At 37.1% G+C, this 27,455-nt stretch overlaps 1 protein-coding gene across 1 annotated transcript in view; it reads right to left on the bottom strand.

The window, feature by feature from the left end:
- Positions 1 to 27,455, bottom strand: part of rasa2 (RAS p21 protein activator 2) — a 29,955-nt gene continuing 2,500 nt past the window's right edge. Inside the window, exons 2-24 of the mRNA XM_005803361.2 lie at positions 26,737 to 26,860; positions 22,050 to 22,153; positions 21,868 to 21,962; positions 17,543 to 17,619; positions 13,637 to 13,720; positions 11,944 to 12,016; positions 11,755 to 11,831; positions 11,197 to 11,298; positions 8,084 to 8,237; positions 7,718 to 7,866; positions 7,285 to 7,399; positions 5,979 to 6,053; positions 5,755 to 5,878; positions 5,435 to 5,541; positions 5,249 to 5,332; positions 5,084 to 5,161; positions 4,924 to 4,997; positions 4,662 to 4,768; positions 3,836 to 3,918; positions 3,225 to 3,433; positions 2,031 to 2,134; positions 1,661 to 1,841; positions 1 to 713 (exon numbers count right to left, since the gene is read on the bottom strand). Coding sequence (XP_005803418.1) covers positions 683 to 713; positions 1,661 to 1,841; positions 2,031 to 2,134; positions 3,225 to 3,433; positions 3,836 to 3,918; positions 4,662 to 4,768; positions 4,924 to 4,997; positions 5,084 to 5,161; positions 5,249 to 5,332; positions 5,435 to 5,541; positions 5,755 to 5,878; positions 5,979 to 6,053; positions 7,285 to 7,399; positions 7,718 to 7,866; positions 8,084 to 8,237; positions 11,197 to 11,298; positions 11,755 to 11,831; positions 11,944 to 12,016; positions 13,637 to 13,720; positions 17,543 to 17,619; positions 21,868 to 21,962; positions 22,050 to 22,153; positions 26,737 to 26,860 — 2,411 coding nt within the window. The 3' untranslated portion in view covers positions 1 to 682. The remainder of the gene's footprint in view (positions 714 to 1,660; positions 1,842 to 2,030; positions 2,135 to 3,224; positions 3,434 to 3,835; positions 3,919 to 4,661; positions 4,769 to 4,923; positions 4,998 to 5,083; positions 5,162 to 5,248; positions 5,333 to 5,434; positions 5,542 to 5,754; positions 5,879 to 5,978; positions 6,054 to 7,284; positions 7,400 to 7,717; positions 7,867 to 8,083; positions 8,238 to 11,196; positions 11,299 to 11,754; positions 11,832 to 11,943; positions 12,017 to 13,636; positions 13,721 to 17,542; positions 17,620 to 21,867; positions 21,963 to 22,049; positions 22,154 to 26,736; positions 26,861 to 27,455) is intronic.

Here is a 27,455-nt window from a genome sequence, read left to right as displayed (position 1 = left end):
CAAAAATATCTTAACATATATATATATATATATATTTAACAGGCATTCAACGTTATTGTACAGGAGTGAAACAAAAAAAATATGTACTCAGGATCATGTAATGATCATAAAGCTGATACCAAGTATCTAATCATTTCCATTCGGACAGCTCCAAATATTTAAAGTGCGTTTGCATTGTTTCCTCAGTATTAAATGTGAAAAGAATCTCCATCAGTAAGGCAGATTGGTTTTTTTTATAAAACACACATACATTTGTTCAGAAGAAGGACACTAAACGATTTGAGGGGCACAAACAAGAGGATGATCCTCCAGAGTGATGATTGTTATTGAACTGAGGTTTTAAAAACATTTAAAAATAAGGAGGGAGTGATCATCATCACAGCTGTTGATATAAAACAGAGTAGATTTTAAAAATACACACATATATATATATTTATATATATAGCAGCCTATTCACACACCATCTAGTGATGCCTCTGTGGATACATGAAGAATCAGTCTGCAGCGCAGCCCACAAAAAAAAAAAAAAGGTTCATTCATAGTGGACTAAACGTGTGGAGGTCAGGGTGTATATCATTCTCCTCGTCACTTGCTCGGACATCTTCGTGGGCTTTTCGTGGTCCTCTGTGGTGCACTGACCCCTGCTGGCGGGGCTGTTTCAGGCCACACCGGCCCACCCAGGCTAAGAGGTTTTCCCTACTATGGGGTTGTCACTGAAACAGAGAAAGCATCAGAGTGACTACATCAGTTAGTTATCCATCAAAGTCATTACTGTACTTAATCACAGTAATTACTAGATGAACTATGGAGTTAAGGGCATTTCTTTATGAGGGAGGTGTCTGATTATTTACCACCGCAGGCAGAATCATAAACAAGCATGTTAGGCTGGACAGAACGAGTTATTCAGCAGCGGCCTAATAAAGGAGGACGGCGTTCAAGACATGACACAGACATTATTTGTTTCTCTTGAACTTTTGCTACGTTAAATCTTCAAACTTCAATGTATTTTTAGGGAAATTTTATGTGATAGATCAGCAGTCTGTCCTCCGCGGCCCTAAAAGGACCAGTGGGTAAAGACAACGGATGGACTAGAATACATAAAGGTTTTTTGTGCAAAGGGAAACTGATAGTGCACATTCCTCTAAGCACAAAATACCTATGATGAAAAATGGATATGGCGGAATCATACTGTGAGGAAGATTTTCTTAGCAGAGAGAGAAAAAAAAAAAAATCAGCTGGAGTTACTGTATAATAGTTCAGACCAAGGCATATTCATGTGTTAGATTGGCCCAGTCAAAGGCCAGAACTAAATGGAAATGAGAATATGTGGGAAGACCTAAAAATGTCTCTTTGCACTCCAATAAACTTCCTGCTGTAACGTTTGAGAAAAGTTTTTCTACAAGCTGAAATCCTGTAGGGCTGAACACAAATGTGCACACTTTACAGTCTTTTATTTAAAAATCTCTTTTGAAAGCCATGTACCCCTTTTCTTTCCTCTTCACCATCAAGTTCTACTTTGTCTTGGTTTATCACATGAAATCCCCATAACAAACCTCAGACGGCTGCACCATTACAACATGCTAAAGTGTTGAAGTAGCGTGAATACTTTCTATAAGACGCTGCAGAGGCATCATGCAGAGGAGGTTTGGCACCGACTTACAGGCTTCCGTACTGTGCAGTGATGTTATTCCTGCTGTTGTGCTGCCTCTGCAGCTCCTCCATGACGTTTCGGAGCTGTTTGAGGGTCTGAAAAGTCTCTTTGGGTTCCTGAATGGTGAACTTGGAGTACTCCTCCTGTTCCCTCTGAGGGCCCTGGTACACCGCCATGCTGGCACACGCATCTGTGGGCAGGACACAGCCGTCAGTTTTGGCCAGATTGTAAAATCTAACACCCGCTTACTAAGTGTCCAGTAAGTTTAGACAGCGTCTCTGCTGTAAAGGATCCGACGTGTTACTTTGAGTGAACATGTAAAATACACATAAGTCCCTCTACTTTACTTCAACCCGACAGCTCATGAGCACATGCTGACCTTCCATGTTTTGTAGCTTGGATTCATTAGATGAGAGGAGGGAGAAGATTCTCTCTGCTTCCCGGTCACAGTCGATGTCCAGCTGCAGGTTGGCCAGCATGGTGCTGCAACAGGAGGGGACAAACGTGTGAGGAGAGAAAAGGAGGTCATTCAAGAATGAAGGTGAGAGACAAACGAGCCGGAAAGTGAAAACGGCAACTCAAGTAATGTTCGAAGCTTTGAAAGTAAATGTTGAAGACGGCAGGAATGTGCTTTTTATGAATTGTAAGTTTCTCCCAGCCACAGAAACATTCTGAACTCAAATTTGGCTCAATTCTTGCAAAGATTACATTATGAAACATTTTAAGACGCACTAGTTTCTATGCAACAGTGAGAAACTCCATTGTTACCAGGAGTTTTATGTCTACTTAATACAAGAGATCATAAAAAGAGTACACACTCCTGTTAAAATGTCAGGTTTCACAATTCATTTCCATGTTTCTTCTACTTATTATGTCATAGACACTCCAGGGTAATTCTACTGAAAAATAGAAAGCTCTGTTGGGGAGTGTAGCTAACAGAAAAGATACAATTACAGGTTGTTACTGAACTAAGGAATGTGTTTGCGAAACTGAATCATTTAGGCTTAAAACCTAAAGAACGCTGGAAAAAATCTGGGTCATGGTGGTGAAACCAAGCTTTTGGCAAAGATTAGCCTAAAACAAAACTAAGCCCCACACAAAGAACAGCATACCCAGAGTAAAACATGGCAAAAAGTGAGGCATTTTATTTTTTAGCAACCGAATAAAAAATAAAATAAAAATTCCCTTACCTAAGAATAACAAAAAAATCATTTTGTATACATAGGTTTACTTGATTTTAGTTGAACTGAAGAATACAATCATCAACACTGGAAATGGTTTGGCAGTAATGCATCAGGGTCTCAGTTTTTAGGCGTGTATTTGTCTGTGTGATGAATTTAACTTTTCACCTCATTTAATTTGCTTACTGTTGTTTTTATTTGCCATTTTAAACAAATAGCTGTGCATTTTTCCAAAGCGTGCTTCGAGCAGGACTCTGCGTCTACATAGGTGGTCACATTTAACATCGGAGGCGGCCCGGGTTCAGAACAGCAGTCGACTCTTTTTACTGGGTGTGAACTGTGATCTGCAGCGTTAGCTAGATAGTTTCCAGGCGATCTCATCCTGCACTCACATTGTGCAGGGCTTACAGCCGGGAGCGCTGCTGCTCTGGTTTTTGCAGCACTGCCACGCTCCAGCGGTGTAATTCGACGAGTGGTAAGTGGTCAAGCGTCCCTCGTTGCAGCGGCTGACCTGGCCCAGGATCTCCAGCCACTCGCTGGCCTCCACGCAGTTTCCTGCCTGAACGTAGAGCGGCTTCTCTGAGAGGACCACCTGAAACATCTAACAAGAGGAAACAAAACAGTCTTTAGGCATTAAGACAAGGAACTTGTGTTACACAGCAAGCACACTTTCAAATCCCATAAGAAGATTTAAATGTTAACAGTTTGATTGTTCATGCTTGCAGCTACAGACATAAAATTTTATATGCAAGAGCCAATTTTATGCTGCTAAGTATTTAGAGTTAACAGTTTTCAAAACACTCCAAAGTGGCAATTCTGAAGGCTTTTCAGAGCTTTAATGGTGAACTATTCAAATCTACTGAAGGGAAATGTCAGAAAAGATTCAGGAGGCTGAAAACGTTTTTATTGTTTTAACGCCGGGACGTGATCTCAACACCACTTCCATTTCAAAGCAGGAAACTAATGAAAGGTGGTAAGAGATACCCCAGGCTGACCGACTTACATTTTTGCGGTTAAAGGCACTTTCATCGAGTTTCTCCACCGCCTGGATGTTTTTGACGCTGATGGTGCAGAGGGCCTCTTTCCCTGTCGGCGAGAAAACACTCCGTCATGTTTATACCAATTATGATAACAGTGGTGGAGCTCTCAGTACCAAAACATTACAGATTAATCTTGTCAGAAGGATAAAGAGAAGCCATAAATCTAATTTGAGGAAAGTAAAGCAAATAGAGCTGCAAAGTTGCATTGAACTGCAGGTCAGATCAGCCAAGAGTTTACGAGTGAGAGCAACATGAACCATTCAGACATCGGCTTGTAACATTTTGGTCACAAAATTCCCACCACTGGAACCTCTACGTTTTATTGTGATATAACCAAAAGGTTTCATGGTAAAGATGAGAATTTGGGGATTTTTACAACACAGATAATCTCAGTCTTTCCACTAGCCCCCAATACTTTGACACCCCAAAATATCCAAGTATTTTGGACAAATTAATCTCAGTATAAATGCAGGTGTTCTGTGAAGGCCTCAGAGGTTTGCTAAAGTTTAAAGAGTTAGGTTTCACTGAATAATATCCTAACATCTAACAGCACAATTTAATCTACACTCTGAAAATGAAACGTGCAGGCACAGCAGGAACCCTTTAAAGAACGACTTTAAAGGGTCGTTACATATACTGACAGGCCAGGCAGTAAGAGAGCATGAGGAGCCTCGAGGTTGACGCATTTACTTTTCACCAAGAAAACATGTTAAGGTTAACTGACTTCTTATGCGATTTCCAGCAGTTTATCCTCTCATTGAGTTGGATTATGAGAATGAGCGGTCTCACCTTTACGTTTGTGGTAGGAGAGCTCCCTGTTGGTCACTCTCAGCCATCTCTTCTTAAAGTTTCTCTTAGAGAAGTTCTTCTTTCCTTGGGTACGTTTCTGCACTTCCCTTGAAAAACAAATAAGAAACACGCAGAATCAGTAAAAGTCCTTTCCACCCAAGTTACCCAGCTGCAAGGCTTTAGATGGAAGAGTAATTAATAATAATAATTTGCAGGAAACTATATTCGTCAATAATCATATGGGCTAATGGAAACAACTCACCCCTCCTTCAGAACCACAGCGTCCTCCTGTCTGCTGGACTCTTTACTCACGTTGGACGAGATTTCGTCAAGAAACTGGAAGCAGACAAAAATGCTAATAAGTAGATATAAACAAAACAATTGAAATATACTGGACTGTAGAGCAGGTTTATGATAAATACCTTTTTAACTTTTTCAATGCACTTTTCTTCTTGGAATGACTTGTAGAAGTCGTACATGTAGCTTTCTTTAAAACTGGACTGAAGGCAGAAAAAGTTTTCAACTGGTTACAGATGAACATTGTAGGAGAATAATTGTATAAATCTTTACACTCTTCTTTTCTTTACCAGTTTTTTAGACAAACTACCCCAGCTGCCAAGAGTCTGAATAGTTTTTGAGATGAGAGTGAGTGTGCGGGCGATCTCAGGATCCTGCAAGTACAAAAGCATGACAATGAGGTCTGCTTATAGAGCAAATACACACAGAGCGGATTATAAAGCAGAACATGCTGGTAGCAGAGGCTTTGCACTTACGGGGTGATGCGATCGGAGCTGGAACGAGTGCGGGGAGAGAACTGCCACAGCGAAAAAGCGCAGGAACACAAAGCTGCTCACAGCAGAGTACTGAACATGTGGGTCGCCTACAAAAAGAAAAGAAACTTGTTAATATCACCGAGTTAGGACTATGAAAAAGAACCGACTGTAAAGGCATTACACACAGAGTCAATGAGATCTTAATGATTTGGCTCCACCTACTGGCAAATAAAACCAACACCACCAAATATTCGAAATCTGTTACAGAATAACTGTTACAGAACTTTTAATTAGCTGCACCTTACAGAGATTTTCCTTACCTAGGAAGCGTTTGCAGGCGAGATGTCTGAGCGATCTGAAGACGTCACACATCAGAGGAGGACAGTTGGAGCTGGACTGAGTGATGGAGGAGAAAACCTTCTGGACATAAACCTGAAGATTTTCCTGCAACAGTAATAAATGTGATTTAAAGGACTTTATTTTTGGAAATGTACAGTCTCAATCTTGTGCATAAAAACAAACAAAACAAGTGAGGACTGTCTACCTTGTTGACCTCCACGTTGTCACCTTCCTTTAGCTTAATGGGGTCTATCTCACATGTTTTGTTGGAGTCACAAATCTATGAAGAGGTAACAGGTAAATGATCAACACTCAATCCAGTCACTGAACATAGAGGAGTCAGACAACAATTTTATAAAAGATGAAGAAAATATTTTGAAGTTAAACGACAGAAACTACCGTACTAACAAACCCTTTTCACACGTGGCATTAACATCGGTCATTCGATCATGTCTGACAGACAAATCGGTGTGAAGTCCCTCAAGACGAACTGAGGACATTTCCTTAGATTACCTGCTTAGGTGTCCTGCTACACTTGTGTTTACAGTAGTTTAGCAGTCTGAACAAAATTTGACCCATTCTGGACCCACTGAATAGAACAGGTAGTAATTGCTACCTGTTCTATTCAGGTAGTAATTACTACCTGTTCTATTCAGACTTTTGTCTGAGTAGAACATACTTCCAAAAGTCTAGGATACCAAATGGAATAATTGTATGTTTTACATTTTAACTTGTTGGAAACATTCTCAATAAAAAAGTTGTCACAATTAGGTATTTTATTGATCAATGGCTATCAAAGTGCTATATGAATGAATAGTTGTTCCCCATGGTGATGGAGAAAAGTGTAAGTGAGCAGGGGATGAAATAGTTTTCAAACAAAAGCTTAGTCTCTACATCTTATGGTAGCTTTACCTTAAGGTACCAAACCAATTGTGCGAAATTGGACTGATTAGTGCAGAACAGTGATTTAGCTTTTATTGTACATGCCATCTCACTGTACAATAAAAGCTAAATCACTGTTCTGCACTAATCAGTCCAATTTTGCACAATGCACTGTGGCACACTTGCTGTACATATATTTACATATACATTCTGTTCTGCATTTTGAATCCTTGCAAGGACTGCTCTAAGGTGCTTTTTATATTGACAGCATGTCATATTTTATTCTTATTTTATCTTGTCTACATTGCTACTCAGTGGTGGTTGTTGTGTGTCTTGTCTCTATGCTGCTGTAACTGCGAAATAATTTCCCTGCTGGGACGAATAAAGTAATTCTATTCTATTCTAAAATTAGAGGAAATCATTCAATGAGAGCTACAATATTGTTTGTCCCGTTTTTGACAAGGGTGGATGTAGCAACGTGTGAAACCTCAACCCACTAATGACATTTGTACAGAGGCAGGTTTGACACAGAAAGGCAGCTGTGAAAAGGTTTTTCTTTTCCCAACACATTGTGGCTTTATAATTACTGAATGAGCGTCTGATTCTGTGAGTTTCTGTCTTATTCATACCTCATCAATAACCGGCTTCAATGTAACAGCCAAGTAACTCTTTCCCACGATCTTCATCATGTCGTCAATGCAGCGAGTTGCCAGTGAGTTGCCTCGGAATATAGTGTTAGCCTCCCTGTAAACAAAGATTATTAGATTAACAAGTGCTACAGTTTCTCTCTCAGAAAAATGTCCCAATGCGACATAATGACACCTTGCGCATTATTATGCAACGCCCAGTAAATGAAATTAAAAGAGAAGCTGACACAGAAATTCCAGCTTTAATGTCAGTTTTATTTTCTGTGGTACTTCCCGTTTCATATTTGTCTGTGGTTACATTATTATCGCAAATAAAACAGAAACCAACTTTAACACTTCTCTCCATCTGCGTTCACAGCACTACAGAACAACATCGGATGTGTCACTGATCACACATGCGGGGGTGAACACTCACTGAGTGTTGTCCAGCTCCAGAGCCGCCACAGCAGAGACGAAAGGCACAAAACGGCTGTGGTAGAGCAGCAGCCGGACCATGGGCAGAACGGCCTCGTATCGCTCTCTGAAGATGTCCCCCAAGATGTGTGCTGCTGATGCCGAGATGGGCTGAGGGAGAACAAAAAGCACATCAACAAAAAAACTGAGAAGGTAAAATAAATAAAAAACAACAACAAAAACAAAACAAAACTGAAAGTGGGCTTAAAGGGTGGCTGCAAGGGTCAAAAAGAGGGATGAAAGTGAAAGAGAAGGAAAACAATAAGTGACCAGCAATTATTTTCCAAATACAGCATTGACCACTGGTTCGGTTCAGCTGTGGTGTTACCTTCACATCGGGGGATTTGAGCAGCAAGTTGCAGAGAGGTGTGTAGCAGGTAGAGGGCAGCACCGTGTCTTCAATGTAAGTGAGCTTCAAACGCAGTTGTCCCAAATCATCAGACTTGGACTTGCTGCCTGTCCCTTTAGGCTGGAGGAGATACCTGAAAGAGCACAGCAAAAGAGAGGGGACAATTTACAGGTGTGTACGGGAAAAATTTTACTAAAAAACAACAACAACAAAACAACCCAGTATAATTTAGTTCGAGTTTCTTTATAGACAAGAGGAAAAGATTGGATAGAGTATTTTCCAGATACTGAAACCTCGGCAAGGAATACAACCCCTAATGACGTCATTTCTAATGCAATATGCATGAAGCTACGTAAAGAACAAAATGTTTCCTTTAACCTGAGGAAACTGTTCAGATGAAGAAATTATTTAACCAGATAGAGTGGAGAAGAAAATATTTAATCCCAAGCTTTTTAACTGTCAGATCAACTTTAATCTGATGCCACACTACCGTAATTTAAAATGGTAAAAACCACAAAAACATAAGGTTTTAATTAAGATGCACATACTGAGGAATCAGAAATAGTGACTCAAGATCTCAAAAGCTTTATAGCACCTCAAAGTCCTCCAATTAATTTAGGAGTCAACTTCCAACCTTTATCTTTCATCAGGTAATTCATAAACTATATTTTCTATTTCACACATGTGCTTCATATAATCTCATGCTTATATGTTTGTACCAGTCAAATGCTTCAGGGCCAGTCGATATCAGATATTGATAAAAGGTTTAGTGATCATTCATAAACTCTGCAACTGTTTTTAATAAAACTGTTGAGAGGCTTTTGTAAGGAGAGCTTCTGCTTTAAGTAGGTTAAGAAAAAAAAACTGCCTATATTGCTGCAGCACACTGATTCATTCAGTAATCACATATTGGGGTGTGTAAAAAAATAAAAAGAATAAGGAAAAGCATTATTAGCTGTAGCTAATGAACTACATGGATCACAGAACAGACACAGAGATACTTCATTTGATGTTATTTGGACCATGAGGTAACACAGGACATGAGGTAATGCCACCATGCAACGAGCCACCCACACACTACACTTGCAGGCTTCATGTACCAACAGATTGCTATCTGGCATAATCCCATATCACCTACTCCGACGCAAAGCTGGGCCACATCCACACAAAGGAAAAACTGCTGAACACAGAAATCTCGGGAGGTTCTTCTAGTCACCTTGTAGCGGCTGTGAAAACTTGGCAGAACATGCTGTCCTGATAGATGTGTAATACACACTTTGAATAAAATACCAGTAAAACAGCAAAAAGGCTCAACTCAACTTTATAGACCTTAGGGAGTGAACTTGAAAGGGACGGTTTGACTTCCAGCACTTTAATCAAATAGGACTTTATACGCTCAAGGGCAGTTTTAATGTGTAAAAAGAGCAAGTAGCCTGGTGTGCAGCATGCGCTTTAATCTGGCTCAGTACCAATTCAACCAAACTGCTGTTTTACTAAGGAGGTAGATTCAAAGAGACTAATAACATTCCTATATAATTCAGTGCAGCTATTTCTTGACATCTTTGAGCTTCAGTGTCTTGCAGTACTTATGTGCAGTAGTAGTGCATGATTGTGAAACAAAGACTTTTCTTTTTAAAAATGAAAAATATGAACAACCCCTTTATTGCAATATCCTAAAGCCAGTTTAGGATGCAATTTTCTGCCTAAATAGATTTAGGAGGATTTTGAGCGTTGTTCATGCAGAGGAAATATAATAATAAAAAATAATAAATAAAAAAAACAATCTGCCTTTCTAGCCAAATCGGTCATACCATAATCTGAGACACAGCCAGACATTACATATATACCGTAACATGAAGTACTAATAAGTAATCAGTTAGTAATATCTCATCTTAATGTGTTACTATTTCTGAACCAGATTATAGTTACACATCCAAGTCCTTTTATCATTTTCCTTAGTAACAAAACATATCTGCTTTCTTTTTGCGACGATTTGAGTGGCGTTATGTATGCGACAAATCACATTTTCAACATGACAGTTCAAAATACAAACCAAGCAGTCAGCAGCACAAATGCAAACAGTCGGGGGAAGAGTTTTGCATGTTTTCCAGCTGAAAATATCAGTTAAAGACGACAATATTAGGGTTTGTTGCGAACTCTGTGCAGGTGACAAACTCATCCAGCTTCAAAAAACAGAGTTGAAGAAACGGTCAGACTTGAGGAGAAAGCTACATCGGGTCTTGCGAAGCAGAGAGCTGTGACTATTTTGCAGGCGGTTCCTCAACCAACCAAACAACAAAAGCTGGACTTCAGTGCAAAACCAGCGAGTAGGGGAGAGTTAAGGAAGTTGGTCAGGTGACATGTTGTAGATGAAATGCCTCCCCTGCGCATGGTTACTTGCCCTCGTTTCGTGCCATAATAAATTACAATCAATGCCAAGCAGTCTCACAGAGCATTTTTCCCTTCCTGAAAGGAGTAGTACAGAGATGGAGAAAAACCTGAAGGCTGCACTCAATGAGTTTAACTCTCCAAACTCCACAGTTTTGTTCAAAATATGTGATTACACATGAAAGAAAAAAAAAATCTAATAGTCACATTTATGAACAATGATATAAATGGTAACCGTTTCCATTATAGTGTTAACAGTTAAATATGTCAAGTGAAAAGATATTTTATAAATTTTGTATTTTATGTGCAACAACAGGTATTCATGTTGAGTCAAGAAAAAACATCTTTTTTTTCAGAAAATTGATTTTAAGCTCAACTTAAAAACCAGGAGATACAAATCATTTTTAACAAATCTGTTAAAAATGCACTTCTTGTAAAAGAAGCAATGGCAAAACTGGTCATTTTTATGTTGAGGCTGTCCATGGGCATTGTTGGCAGCTGCTGCCTTTATATTACAACTAATAAAGTTACTTGTAATATAAATTTCTTTTAAAATGAAGTAATCAGCAAAATAACAGTTAATTTTTAAAAGATTAATCAGTAATCAAATTACTTTTTCCAACTTTGTTATTGAGTATGTTGTAGAACCACAAAGCTGGAGGATTAGGAAAATGACAGCATTTTTTTCCACGGCTGGTCCTTACCAGGCTTTGTGCATGTGGTCGCTCTGAAGGATCTTGACAGGAACTCTCGTTTCTCCAAGAAACACATCCTGAGCCAGATTTTCATTGTTCCACAGATCCACTCTGCAAGGAAAGATGATGTAAACATTATGCTTTTCATCTGTGAATGTTAAACTGCTGTTCGTCAAGCCCGACACAACACACACAAGTGTGGTCAACATCGCACAAACAAGCCACCCGATACAGGTACAGCAAGAGGGACTCCAAAGAACATGTCACTACTGAGTGGTGCTTACCTCCTGTGTGCACAGGAACTAAAACACTGCCAGTGCAATAACGCCACCTCAAATTCAAACCTCAAAACCATGCATGAGTGTTTACCTTTTAACCTGTCTACTCTTACCAGTGAGCTACGACTCCATTGTGATGGAGGCCCCACCTTTCTTAACAGAAGACAAGGCTCTCCATCAGCAGTCAGAACACACCGCAGCTAAGTTAACATTTTTGATCCAAAGGTCTAGAGAAGCAAGACTAAGGGGAAACAGAGCAGACGCATGGTGCACATAAAATAAAACTCACCTGATCTCAAGCTTTTCAATGTCCTCCTCCTCCACAGGGAACTGTGATTTTCTAGAGTAGCTGCTGGACCGTGTCACCTGAGGATAAATTTGCAGAGGCTTTATCAGTATGTTTATTCAAAAATATAGTTACGTACGTTATAAATCTATCATGAGTACGTCTGATTCAAATCAATCATGTATAATTCACCTCAAAGAAAAAGGTTTCCTCAAAATATGGGTTGCTGGTTTTCTTCTTTACTTTTGTTTTCTTTTGGTCTGATCTAAGGACATAAGATGGAAATAAATTAATTTCACACAAGTGGTTAAGGAATGTTTACATTTTTAAAACAATATGAAAATCTAAGTGAAATTGCTCTTCAGGTAATAATGCATAAATTTGTCCTAGAGTGTCAAAGTTTGGTGAACAAAATTTGACAAAGAATGTGTTCCGGGCATCACCTCTCCATGTCAGAAATGGACAAGCACATCTGTTTTTATTGTATGATGTTAAACCTTAAGACAGAAACTGGAGATATGAAGATTTAAAAGCACTCCACACCAAAGAAATTAAAAAAACTCTTAATGACACGCAGGAGTTTTAAGACACGCGTGTGTCTTCCTTCATGTAGCATAGAATGAACTATGACACCAGAGGAGAAAGCATAGTGCTTGTATAGAAAGTTAAAATGTATTGAAAGTGTCGCTAACCGGAGCTTCATAAGTTCCATTTTATATTGACACGATGTCAGCCGAGGGATTGCCCAGCTCTCTTTCTTAATAGATTTTAGTTCAATATTGCCATATATTTTACATGAAGCCGAGTTCAAGTTAACGGAAAGAAACAGTTGTCACCATTTAGTTTGTGACATTTTCATAACAAAAATATCTCTTTGGATGTTTGCTCTGACGTCTGGCCAGCTGGGGCACAGTTTAGTCTACAATGACTAAAATGTTTTGAAATATTTTGGACTTGCGCAAAACAGTCACCTTTGCAAATATACATTACTCTTACCCTTAGACACAAGATTTAGCTTAATATTTCATTTAAAGTTCATGCATTCTCACAATGACAAAAACATATATTTGCACAGTTGGGTATCATCTAATTAATCTCAATGTTCATACTGTCTGTAATTTTAATTGTTAGAATGCTAAACCTTATAGTGATTTAGATAAACATAAAACTAAACTATTCTTTACTTGCTGCATAGACTGTGTCATTAGAACCTTACCAATGTTCTCAGTTTTCCTGTAACTGTATTTGTGATTTTCTTCTGTTTAAAATCAGTGCAGAAAAAATATCAGCCATCAGGCATTGGTTTCTTCTTGCTGCATGATTCCAAAAATCAAGGTATCTACCAACCCCTGTAACTTTATGTGAACTGTTAAAATCATAATATTCAAACAAGGAGCTCAACTGCTGGGGAAAATAAAAATCAGTTCTGCAGATCTTATACAGCGTAATAGTAAAGTATTTGCCAAAACAGTGAGGACAACCTGTATTTACAGCAGAGACATAGGTCAAGCACAGCTAGCTAACTTTGTCAGGTGTTGTGGTATATACAACACTGTCTTTAAATTGATGCATATCTTGCAGCCATGCTTATTTGGGACAACAATATCCAATTTTTAAGAGTTCAAGCTAATTATTTAGCAAAAAGAATGATTTACAGCTAAGAGACTGCAAGATATAAGGTTGTTATTACACAGCAAACTATGCAAAAACAAAAAATAAAACATAAAATAAGTAGATTTTTCAAAGCTAATAAATCATAGGCTTTACATGGTATTAGATAATATCCACCCCATCTTAAATTTAAAAAGGTGCTTCTTTAAGAAATGTCTAAATGTGGTGGGAACAGTTTAGTTGCCTTATCTGTGTGTGGCATTAGCAGAGTTACCTGGCAGGTCCAACAAGAGACACGGTGGCGTATGGGTCACAGTTCTGGCCACTGATCAAAGGCAGTTCTTTGCACTCAATTATTCTGCAGCAGTTTAAAAACAAATGGAGAGACAAACATGTATTTGTGAGCAAAACATCTTTAGGACACTCTGCTTCATGTACAATGTTTATTGAAACATTAGTTTAGAAACATTAGTTTCAATAAACACTTGTTTATTGAAACTAATGTTTCAGAAGACCTTGATTTTTAACAGAAAAAGAACTGCACTGACATTCTATACAACATAAATATTATACACTTAAGGCTGAAATTGTTTATATGCCCCGCAGATTTAGACCAGTTTAAATCTTAGATTCAGCTGAAAAGTATGTTTGTAATAAAAAAAAAAAAATAGATGGCATCTCTCAATAGATAAAACTATGTGAAAAGGAGTAGGACTTAAAATTCCAAATTATAACTCTCTCAAAAAAATCTAAGCAAAAACCTTTATTGGCGTCATCGCAATCCCAACATTACATGTCATGTCATTACATTGCATTATTTAAAAAAAATATCTTAATGAGCTCCTAGTCTTTGAGGTTGGAAGGCCCCTAAGCCATCTCCCTAATCTTTAGCTCCGTCAACAGATTCAAGTCAGGACTTTGGCTAAAATATTAATATTGCCTCCAGCCAAAAGAAACATGTTGGTAAAAACACAAGGGCTACTTTTGGCCTAAATCTGCAAGGAGAATGAAAATTATTTAGGTTAACTACACATTTAAATGGCAACTGGTGTTTGCGTTTCACACATCAACAATTATTTCAGGTTTGATCAAAAATACAGTGAGCACTTGAGACCGAAGTTGCTCCTTATTTGTGCACACAATCTTGGCCAATAAAGTTGGTTCTGAAAATTAAATTACTTTTTACTTTGACAGAAACTGGGCTTAACTTAAGAATAAAACACTAAAATTCTGCATAACCATAAATGTGTATAGTGAACTAATGAATGACAAAAAAAAAAAAAAAAAAAAGGTAACCACACTACGTCAAAATATTCGTCATTCACACCTAAAGCTGACGCATTTTGGACACCTCGTCAGTGTACAGTATTAATACACGTGGTACAAAATAGATCCGAACATCAGTAAACCTAAATATGCCCGTGTTTTGTTTTTTTTCGCAGCCTTCAATTACAAGGAGTGCTTTGCCCTCATGTTCGGCTGCAGTCACACAGGGACCATTGCTTTTTTTCACAAGTGTTTCAGGTGACAACAAACAGACACTGTCGGCACCCTAAACAGGATGTGGCTGCTAAGCAGGGGCCACCAGAGAGTAAGAATGAATTCAGCCCATCCCTAAGTGAGGCCAGAGGGACGGGTAAAGCAGCTGAATGTCAGGATGTTTGTCTGTGATCTTCCAGGGTGTCATGACGATATTCCCTTCAGCCCCGCTTGCGTGTCGTAACCCATCACCTTGCGGCGGAACAGGAAGGCTGGAGGAGTGCACCTGAACTGCTCAGATCTCTACATCGGCATCTTGTCTGATTAAGCGGATGCAGGAGTGCGCTTTGCTCAGAGCGTGTGTCAATGGTGAGAGCTGACAGTGAGCTGTGTGACAGTTTAAGCAAACAATCTGAGTGACATGGTGAATGACGGCTAAAAAAAAAAAAAAAGCCACAGTGGTTGCAGTGTGAAAAGCACAGACTTCCTGTTCAGATGCCATCACTTCCTCCTCATTACAGAACTCTTAAGTATGAATGAGGGAGTGGGGGTGCAACATACGTAAACAGCAAATATCCGTGACATCTGCACATCTATATGAGTTCTTGACGTGCTTGACCTAACCCATCAGTGAGGCGTTTTCTTTCCTCTTTTTGCTATCCTACCATCATGTTACGTGCCTAGAAATAAGCTGATCTCTGCGATGACAAACTGATGCAAAATGGAAGTAGTGCTAACTCACACATGCTGACACACATCAAATATGTGACAAGCCACGAAGAACCAAGCATGGTAAATGATATACTTTTATCAGGTCAACTTTTTTTTTTTTTTTTTTTACAAGCGCTTTCCTCACGAGCCTCTGACCTATGAAAACAGACAACTGCGATTTGCATGTGGCACAGACAGTGCGCAAGTTATAGTTTTCTTGACTGAAATAATTTGACTACATGCAGCCACAGCAGTGCACCAGAGAAAAGGTCTTTGTATTTGTAGTTTGTACCTTCTAGTAAGTTTTATCTTTGCTAAGAGATCTTTGAAAACTTGAAACATCTCCATGTTAAAAGCATAAACGTCAGTGTGTTCTTTTGGAATTTTATGTCAATGAAAGTGAAAAAATTAAATAGTTCATAAAAAATTTTTCCCAGAGTCTGAAAAATGTGCATTTGTATTTCTCCCCTTAACCACTCTTTCATCAAACGTCACGCCACTAGTGAATGGTGTTCTTGTGATTTTTATCTAAATATAAATCCATCTGATCTGTGAAGGCCTGAGATGTGCATTTTAGTTGAGAACATTGCTGAACACACAGCATCATGAAACCCAAGAAACAGCAGACAGCTCGGTGAGAACGCTTAAGAGAAGCTTAAATCAGGGTCAGAAAAACTGCAGTGCAGTTCACAAATTTAGCCTTTATAGAAGAAAGCACTGAAAGTCAGAATTTCAGTGTGCGGATTGCCACTGATGGAGGGATACTGAAAACAAAAAAGGGAGATATGGAATAAGGTACACTGAGATGGGATGAAAAACCTAACTTGTTGGTCTACATACTAAATACTATGTGTGATGGAAAACTAACCTGGCGTATTACCTACAGCACACTATCCACAACAACAATACATGGTGGTGGTAGCTTCTTTTTGTGGGAATGCTTTCTTCAAACGCATTAAATCTACCTAAGTGGACAAGAAATGGCTCGTATGAAAGCATACTTGTATGTTAGAATGGTCCAGTCAAAGTCAAGAGTTAAATAAAAGACTAAGACAAGACTTGACTTACATTATTTTGCAAAGAATAGGCAACTATTTCAGCCTCAAGATGTGCAAATCTTAAGACATACCCCAAATAATTTCAAGCTGAAAATACAGTCACAAGTGGTTCCACCAAGTATTGACTCAGAGGGTCCGAATACAAATACAGCTTGAAATAAATGTTTAAATGAATGGGAAAAAAAATAGGTAAAACTTGTGCATAATTTTCTTAACAGCTTACAGTATTAAATGTTAATTATATAAAATCCCAAAATAAGCCACTGAAGCTTGTGGAATGGCAATATATAAAAAGGTCAAGGGTGTAATGACTTTTTATGATACAAATTACTTACATTTCAGCAGCATTTCGTTATTAGTTTGAAATTTTGCAAAAGCAGACACACAGGTCTGAGTCTGAGAAACTCCATGCAATACAAATAACTTTTGATCTTTTCCTACTGTGGTGGTGCTGATCACTTTAAATTAAAGTTTTTGAAAACTACTTGGAGCAAGCCAAAGCAGTGCGAGTTTCATGGATTCTTTTAACACTGAATTTTAAACTGAAGTGCAGATAACCTACTTAGGTTCTGAGACCTTGATTAATAAAAACCACCCGAGAAATCGGATTTCCTGTGGTTTCCAAAATGTTGCACTTTTTTTTATTACATCAGTCTTTTTTGAAACCTTTTAAAATATACATTCCATGTTTTGCTTTAGACTAAAAATCAGTTCTTGTAAAACTTACTAATGCGAAGCGAGCAGACAAATTTGCTGCTGTGCTGCGATTCTCAGCTAATGGCACAAATTCATCCAGTGCTAAAGGAAATTTTAAAATTCAACCTTGGCTTGAATAACTTGCAAAATTTAACAGCTCATGAGACAAACGTTTTTTGTGTTTTTTTCTTTAATCTGAATACCATTAGTAGCATCGAGAAAAAGTTGGGACTCACTTGACAAGTAAGTGTTGACCAGTGGAGCCGTGATCTGTGATCACTTCATTCAGTCGCATTTCCAGGTGAACTTTACCCTGTTGAAGAAATGTGAGTTATTTTCAATCAAACTTAATATTTATGCATAAAATCTTAGGTTGACATGGAAACACGATTAAAACAAGGTCACAGCAAGAGATACGCACATATGCTGTACATTTTGTTTGCACTGAATTACACCCGTTATGTTAAACTGCTCAGTGTTGCCCTGTGGCAAATTGTTTTTCACGTTTGAGAAATTGGGGTAAAATGTGCAACAAAAACCATAATAGATGTGCCATCACTCAAAAAGATCTTTACAGGGTCGGATGTGGTGAAGGCTGCAGGTCTCGCCTTCGGAAGTGTCAGAGAGATAGAAAGAGCTAAACAAGACACCCACACACTTGGACTCTTGTCTCTGCAATTCAGCACTTGGCTGACAAGGCAAGTACTTCTTTCAGATGCAAGATAGGCTTTTAAGCCAAGATAACTGCTCTACAAAAAGATCAAATAAGCTGAAAGCGTCGCTAAATTATTTCATTTCAAGTACTGAATATGATTATGAAATTTTTATTGTTTGAAAAGATTACAGTTTTCTCTTTTTTTCTGACCAGAAGGTTTACAGGCTACATGCAAAGCTGTTCTGGTTTGGCTAGAAACCAAAACAGCATTGCATCAACACCTCCATTTCTCACTGATGTAACTTTGCTGTGGAAAGTGTCTACTTGTGAGTGAATCAGTATTGCAGTACATCCCCAGAATAGACCGGCGTGGGCTAATGGCAGCTAGAGTCAACACAGTAGCTACAGTAAAAACAGCAGAGGATTAGTACTAAGGGCATACTTTTACTTCCAACAACACACCACAAAACTATGGGTTTGGTTAGCATGCATTTTCACATAGCAAAGTTACCGGATGCTCAGGTGCTACAGATGGGTTACCAGAAGTACTGGTTGCCGGGTACTTTTTAAAAAAAATAATTTTTTTTAACCCAAATAAGAGCTTCAAAGAGGCCAGTGTAAATGCAAAATGCATAAGATCTGTTGGTGTACAAGCACATTTTTCTGCATTAGACATACATGAATATTTCTTAAGATGACACAAAACCTATTCAACTGTAGCGGCTGTATAATTTGTGCAGAAATCGTTCTGTGCACTGGAATTTCGGAGCATTATTTCAAGCAAGAAACCAACCATATATCCCAAAAACTGGAGAGAAAGACTGTATAGATCAAGAAATAAATTGGGTTAACTGGAGAAAACTTTTTCACATTGATAAATTTATAACTTAATAAAATAGTTGAAACACAATATTAATAAATTAAAACATTATAATACTTTTTGTCAAAAGTGGCATCCAGCTGCTCTGAACTTTATTTTATTTGAAGGAGTCCTGCAAAGAACTCTGGGTAAGAAGGGAGCTGCTTTAAGACCGAATCCCTGTCCTGCATCCATATTTAAGGCTCTTATTTTGAAAAAAGGAAGTATTTATTGAGCTCTGCTGTTGTGTTAGCATGTTATGTTCATCTAGCAAGATTCTGGGGACTTGGCAAAAATAAAAATGTTGACAGAAGAAGACAAGATTCATAAACACTGTGAAAGAATCCTGACTGCCTTACCATTGGCTGATAATGACACTTTAGTTAAAGCTGCTCTAAAACCAAAAGGCTATTTCACATTTTTTAATGACTCTGGACTGGATTCATCATCTCTAGCTCAAAACCTAAAAGACTTATCTCTGTCAGGTTTGAGCAATCTAATGTGATGTGATTCGCAAAACATTTATTCTATTAGGAAAAATACACACATTGTGGGACTCAATTTCCTCCCAAATACTTCCAAAATTTAATTTCTTCCCAGTGAAAATAACAATTCCCATCAGCCCATCTCATGAGCTTGATGTATAGTTACAGTCCTACTTATCTGCTTAAACCAAAGCTGCGCTGTAAAACCAAAACTAGGGATGCACCAATATGTAAATTTGGGCCAATATCAGCATTTGATATTAACATTGCTGCCAATAACAGCTTATGCATCCATACCTTTTCAATGTTGCAAATTTAAAAAAAAAAACAGAATAGGCTTGAGTATACTCTTAATTTGGTCTCAATTAAGACTTTTCCAGACACAAGATAGGTAAGATAAACTGACTGCCTCCGTTTGATAAGAGTATTTTGTCACAGCTTCCTCTGCAGATGTTTTTCTTGATTTCATTGCAATGGAGTCATAATATCAGCTGTTATTGTCCAGAAAAAAAATGGGTGCAGGAGAAACCAGTTTAAGAAAAAGAAAGGTTTTTTATATAGCTACAGTTTTCTCACAATATGCTATATTGCCAAAAACTCTCAGCAAAACAAACGTAATAGGATTGTATTAAACGCAAGGGAGTAGATGAAACTACTCATCTACAAGTTAAAGCTTCTTGTGTGGGCGGTGTGATAAACACATTTTTTCATCAAAAAAAATTTACATTTTTATCAAACTTACATTTTTTCATTTGTTTTATCGAGGTTTTGTCAACCTCGATAAAACAAAACAGTCTCCTTCCCTTTCACTTAAACAGCTTCATCTGTCAGAACCTTCATCAAACATTTTCCTCTCACTTTTATGCCATCTTGAGCCAATTATTGCAGCAAAAATCAAAAGGTTTGGAATCTGCAGAAATTTCATTCATTGTAATAAACATAAAAAGAGAATTCATGATTAGCATTGCCTCATTGATACAGTGCATTTGCATAAACTTCACTGTTTGTGGCTACAGCTTATGAACAGATATCAGGGCTGCAGACCAACTTCTTGAACTCTGTCAGGTGGCGCCAAATGTTTTGCAGCTTTTTTACTGTCGCAGTGTTTCAGCTTTAAATGTCACATCTTTGTTACTTCCTGCGGATGCTTACAGTAATGTAAATGGGGATGTTAGGATACGAAAATTTTGCCCCGTTATTATTGTGTACAAATTTATTATCGTTTTCAAAAATACTAACTTTGAATTTGAACTTATTGTTTGTCACTGTGCATATGTACAGTGAAATGAAAGAACCCTTTGGTAAGAAAGGATTAAACATTTTCAACAGGTATTGTTTCTGACATTGTATAAATGATATATATTTTTTTATTTACTCATAATTGTATTTACTTTACTTTGTTCACAGTCATATTAAAGAGGTACTTGGCTGACTTGATGACTTATTACATAACATTATTTTATTTGGTGAAATGAAGAAACACACCAAGTGTCAATGGCAATCTGCAGCACAAACAAAAATGCACCCACTGAGACTAATCTAAGGTTGCTGGTGTGAAAGTTTGAATAAAGCTGTCTTAGTACAACTCCTTTGTTTATTCTGTAAGCAAAATACTAAAGTAACAATCCTTGTTATTAATATTTTTGTTGATATGCCAAGTAAAAACAGGTCTTTAACTATATTGCTGCTAATCCAATTAATCTTTGAAGCTAAACAGACAAACCGGAACATCCTGAAGATGTATACAAAAACAAACAAAAAAACAAAACACAGCCATAGAAGACTTTACACAGCTAAATGATATCTTACTTAGCATTACCTGCAGCTAGAGGAGACCAAAAAAGACAGGAAATGAAAGGTAGAACAGTGCAACCATGCTGCTATCTGTGGGAGGGGAAAGGGAGGGAGACGGGGTAACTAGTATTTTAACATATTTACGGTAAGCACTTTTACTAGACCTCTTTTTAGTGGTAATGTATTTATTTATTATATTCTTGTACCTTTTATGGATATCTCCAGCTATACGATTTTAATGCTGTGTGGATGTGAATTAATGTGTGAGCAACAGATAACCTCAATTTCCGTATGGGATTAATAAAGTTTAACCTAACCTAACCAAGACCAAAAAATCTTACTTGACAGAATTTAAACTTTTTACCCACTACAGTCCTGAGTAAAGTTGCCATTGAAAACCAAAAGGTATCAGAGGGTCCATTTTGATTTTGGATGTCTGAAAGATGCTCAGATTATCCTTGCAATTAAATTTGAATAACAGATCAGAGCAAACAAAAATAATAAGTGGGAAATAAACATCCAACAAATTTTAGACTGGATTTTTCCAGAAAGCACAAATATTATGGTCCTTTTTAGCAGTATTGAATTGTTGTTGCATTACCTTTTAGTATATTTTTAAAAGGTGTATATCGTCAGCTCAAATTTCACTTCAATGTTTAAAAAAAAACAAAAACAGAAAACTGCTAAAAAAATCTCAGCATAATTTGTTAAAACTAAACTTTGGTGAGTAACATACATTAGAATATCTACAAAGAAAAATAAAAATACCTGAACTTCTGTGTTTGGATCTACAGGCTGGAGGTTAAACCAATCGTCCTTTCCGCTATATTTACATAGATCATCCTTCCGGATTGACACTTTGCCTGGAAAATAAAACAGCACAATGTGAAACCACAACAGATCTACTCGAGACAGCCCAGTTACGTCTCTGGTTCATGAATGTGACTTACCAACAGGTAGGTCCCTTTGGAAAACGCCCTTGGCATAAACATAAAAGGATAAAAACTGAAATGGCCGCGGGATCTCAAAGAAGAAATCTTCTCCATAAAAAGGGCTGTAAACAAATGAAGAAAGAATCATTATATTTTCATAGTTAAATGAAAGAAAAAAAACAAACTTGTTGACGGAACAAACAGCACGATGACCTCATTATAACCTTAAAAGTTTAGGCCTCTATTACAGACATGCTACGACTACTTTCTAAACAGACATTTTTCCGTCCAGTACGGGTCTGAGCACTCGATGCTAAAAGAGGACAAAACACATTGACCCGTCAATGAATGAAACAAAGTATGCTAAAACCACTGAGAAAGAGTTTTAGTAGATGATGTATGTCAGTGATTTAATGTAATCCTACACTGAAAATGCATTTTGTAATAGATCTGTTATGTTTCAGCAATTACACAATGACTGGTATCACAAAGGGGGAAAAGAAATTAACAAATAATTACCCAGTGATGCCATTTCTGAGATTACATTTTCTGTCACAATTCAATGTCACAGAAATGTTGCATCACAGTCATGAACATGGCGTTTGTTAATGTGGAAAACTGAAAAGTGTGAGCAGACGGTGGACATCACAGGGTGCCCTTATGACTCATCAGGGATTTGGGAAAAGCTCTTCATATCATGGGTTTGAACGTGACTAGAAAACCTTTTAACACCTTTTCTCCACCTTGAGGTTAATGGTGCATAAATATTTTGCATTAAATATAATTCCTAATAATCTGTGTAAAAGCACTCCACTTAAACATAGAACAATTAACAAGATTAAAACAAGCTTATTAGGAAGGAAATTATAGAAAAATACAAAGAAAAAACCATTGCAAAATTATGCATTTCTTCATGTAGGAAACATGAAGTTTATTCATTTGATTTCAGTACTTGAACATTATTCAAGTACATTGAATAATGTACTTGAATTTACATACAAATTATGAACTAATTTACAGAATTAGTTCATAGACATTCACCAGATTAAGATCAAAACATTAAAATATCTTTAAAAGGTCGTGAGAGGTGTTCTTTGTCAAGTGCTGGATTAGGTTTTTTTTCTTTAAAGCTAATCATTTTATTTATTTACGTATTAGTTATGACTTATCCAACTGCAAACCTGTTTAAATCACAGAACCTAAAATAATAATAAAAAAGACTTTCAACAAAAAAAAGAAAGTTTTTGTATCAACTTCTTGCAATTCTTAAAACTTCTGTCTTCATCCATCTTTGTCTTCTTACCATTTTAGAGGTTAGTTTATTTTAGTTTAGTTATTTTAGTAGTTTACTTTAGCAGCTTGCTGCATGGCTGGTTGTGTGTGTTTTTAAAGTATTTTGGTATCTCAAGTTATTTTAGTGGTGTTCTGGTGTAAAAACTAAAATAAACTAAAACTAACATTTAAAATTCATAATTTCACAGACATAAATGACAGACGGTATATTTTTAATGTTTATGCAGCACTTTGATCCTGTGTGTTAATGTAGAATATTTTATACTAAAGATGCTCATTGAGCCGTTATAGTTGCTCTTTTATCAAATGAAGTAAAGAAAACTTTACTTCAGTTGAAGTTAAAAGAATGAACTAATAAATGGAATTTAATACAAAGAAAAATGCTGGAAGGCAAGAAAGAAAAAAAAACCCCATTATTAATAAAACACAAAATCCTTTTTTTTTTCTTGTAGCAGGCAGGTAAAGACAATCTCTGCTTTGTTCAGAACTGACTGGCAAAAGATGTCCAAAAAAATAAAATGACTGCAATTAAATAACAGTTTTGTCCAAAAAATGAAATTAAATATCCTACAGACTAGTATTTATGGATACCTAAACTTACTTCAAATTTCCTTTTTATAAAGAGAAATGTACTCAGGTTAAAAAAAAAAAAAAGGACGGGTAAAGCAGAATATAGCTCATTGGTGCTCTTCATAATTTTCCTTCACAATTTAAACATGTTGCACAGAGAGAAATATCTTGCCTGACACTTCCACAGCGGGCTTGGCCGGCACATCCAGCGTACACCCACGCATCCTCCTCAAATATCACACAGAAATATGCACCTGTGACCCACCCCCTTCCCGCTCTGCACACACTCAAAAATACACCCACTAAACTACATTTTCCTCTGTTGTCATCCTAGTCTCTAAACGGTGTAAAAACTCTACCTACAGGCCTCCGTTGATGGCTGTTTAAACATGCCTGCTTTATCCTCAGGATTAGCTCATTTTCAAGCTTCCAGATAACCTTTGGATCAGACACAAGGAGCACATAAAACTGAAATGAGTCAAGCAAAATTCAAGAAGATAAGGCCAAAACATGGTTGATTATCTAATTCTGCTTAACAGTAGCTAGGGTAGAAGAGTGTGTCACAGAGAGAAGGACAGAGAAGAGCGTGGGAGGACGCACTTCCTCAGAGACGGTAAAATCATTCTGAACGGTACCAAAACAGGACCAATAAAAAATTGAAAAACAATGCGTGGAGAAAGGAGTGTTGTGAAATACCATGAAAGATGGGCTAATGTTGACACAGTGATGCATGATGAATTAAGGAAACCTTAATGAGATGATGTGTGAATTAAGGAAGTCTTAATTCACACCTCATCACAGTTTTCCACACCTTGCACTGAACGTCTTGTGAATATGTCACTATTGGATAAGGTTATGTCAGTCTAACTAAATAAAACTACTTCTCAAACATACAAACGAGCTAAGAAAAAAAAAAAGAACGCCTGATTTAAAAGAAACAAAAACAATTCTTTCAAGACCTTTTGGATTTTCTGAACTTGACTAGGAGCCCGTGTATGTTTATTTAAAAAAATAAATAAAGTCGGTACAACAAATATTCTTAAGATTTATAGGAATCTTTTATGCTTTTGCTTTTTTGATATGTATTTTTACTTAGCCTGATATTATAGCACCAATGGATACAGGGATCAAATGTAAACATTAGGAGTTATTAAAGTTAATTTTAATAAATTGACGGTTTACCAAAATCCTTATACTATCAAAAACAAAACTGATTCAATGGTGTGAAAAAACACACACACACACAATCATCCCCTCTTTTTTTAAGGTATATATATGACACCTTAACTAACTAGTGTTTACACCAAGCAGTCTCAACCATACAAATGATTCACAACTCATTTCAGAGAATTACTCTTCAGGAGAAAATGACACAAACACCATGGACTCAGATCTTTTGCCTCAGTACAAACAAGTAGATGTTTGGATTTTTTAGCCAGCATCACTTCAGATAAATGAGCTGTAAAGAGCAATGTGTTGGTGTTTCACTTTCAATTACCCCACAGTGGGTTTGTCTCACATATTGCAAAACATTTTTACGTTTCAAAATAATCCACACTTACTTACTGTGGCTCACAACTTTTTAATTTAAATTTGCGAGAGTTTTAATTAGTGTGTTATGATTCTGTACTTTCAGCAGTTATTAGCAAATAGAAGGAACAAGATCATAAAACATATGAATAAAGTGAAAAAACCTCAAGAAAGAATAAATTGTGTGCAAATCATCACAATAAAAATACATACAAAGAACACGCCTGCACAACTCCCAATTACTGCAATTACCCAATACATGATAAATAATTAGCATTTATTAAAGTCAGCAAAGGCTAATATATTTTTTTGTGCGTATGTTTTCTAGGCCTGAGCCAGTTAGAGGGATCAAAGTACAGAGATTTTAATAAGTTTAAATGTAAAAACTGCTCAAATATTTTGTTTCTACAACTTAACATCTTTAATTGAGATGAAATACAAAATGCCAACGCAAGAGAAGATTTTTTTCAGGTGTATGGATTGTAAAATCCCACCTCCTCTAAATGTTGCTACTCACTGAGAGGAGGCTACTACACTATTTCTTTAACAAGAAAGATTTTCAGGTCATCAAAAGCTACACAGTCATGGAGAGGAAACTAAAGAAAAGTAAGTCAACAACATTTTAAAGCTACAGACTGCAAACTATAAGCGGCGTATCTGTTAAGCAGCTAAATGCAGGCTGGCTCCCAGAGCAGGAAGCTGAACTAATTAAGCTGCTAAAATCAGCTCGTTAGACTTATGTTATTAGAAAGACCTGAATGATAAACAAAAAGATTCAATATTGTGAGCACATAAAAATAAACTAAAGTTTATTATGGAAGTATTCTATATGGTTATTTAGGTTTATCCAAATAATAAATGTTACATGAAAAACATGAATGTAATGGTCAATTTCATTTTTTTTCTGCATATATAGACAATTAAAAAACATGTTATTAGAAAGACCTGAATGATAAACAAAAAGGCGCAATACTATGATGGCCTTTTTGTAAGCAACGAGCTAAGATTGCCTTAAAAGAGCAATCTTAGCAGTTCAGTGTGGCTCTCTTTGCAAAAAATGCCAACCTGTCCCAGCGTTCAACATGATTAGTAGGTATAATTGTTAGCTTTTTGTTTTAAAATTAAAGTAAATACATCAGGTTTTACATTTTTGTTTAAATCCTATAAATAAGTTTTATTTTAATTTCTGATTGTCATCACAACTTTATACCAGCCCATGCCCCCCTTTTTCATTTTGGACATAATGACAATAAGACAAGGTCTGCATTTGTAGTTCAACATAAACGCAAGAAATTTCTGTAATTGTGCTTACGTGATGCTTTTGTCAAACACCTTGGTGCGAAACACTTCCTCCTGGTCCAGGCTTATGGTGCAAAATGTACAGAGATCCTTTAGTCGATTTGGACCTGAAACTGGACCTAGGTTCTTGGCTTCACCTGCGAAACAAACGGGAGAGAACCTTTATCATACAAGCAACGGGAAACATAAACAACATGTCTGAGACCATCTGAGAACTTTCAACAAGATTTTTTTTATTGTAGTGGATTAGTGGTGATCCTGAAGCAAGGCAAAATAAAGATTTGATTCTAGTCTTTTCTAAATAAAAGGTACAAAGAACATGTTCTGACACTGAAAAAAAAGAGGTGGCTGATTTTTATCTGGATCCCTCTCTTCACAACCATACCACTTTAAAAACGCTACTTTGATGTTAGACATCCTCATGTTCATTCGGGGCCAGGAGCCCCTGGCAAATGTTAGGGCAAACTGCAGAGCGGATGTAGCTGAAGTAGACTCGACGCTCATATGTGGTTAAAAACACGAAACATTGACTTCCTCAGCATAACCAATGGCGACAGAACAGCGCTGATTCACAAATGACAAACACCTTTGTAATACGCACCACTTCCATAACTTTGCAGACAGACACAGATTAAATGCCTAGGGGTAGGAAACAACACGCAAATACACAGAACCAGGGCTGGACAAGCTGAATTTGTGCTGTCAGAATGCTCCCATTCTGAGACATGACAG

The sequence above is a fragment of the Xiphophorus maculatus genome, chromosome 18 (genome assembly GCF_002775205.1).
Source record: "Xiphophorus maculatus strain JP 163 A chromosome 18, X_maculatus-5.0-male, whole genome shotgun sequence".
NCBI classification, from domain to species: Eukaryota; Metazoa; Chordata; class Actinopteri; order Cyprinodontiformes; family Poeciliidae; genus Xiphophorus; species Xiphophorus maculatus.
The sequence above is the reverse complement of the archived record's forward strand: the minus strand, read 5'-3'. Positions and strand labels throughout refer to the sequence as shown.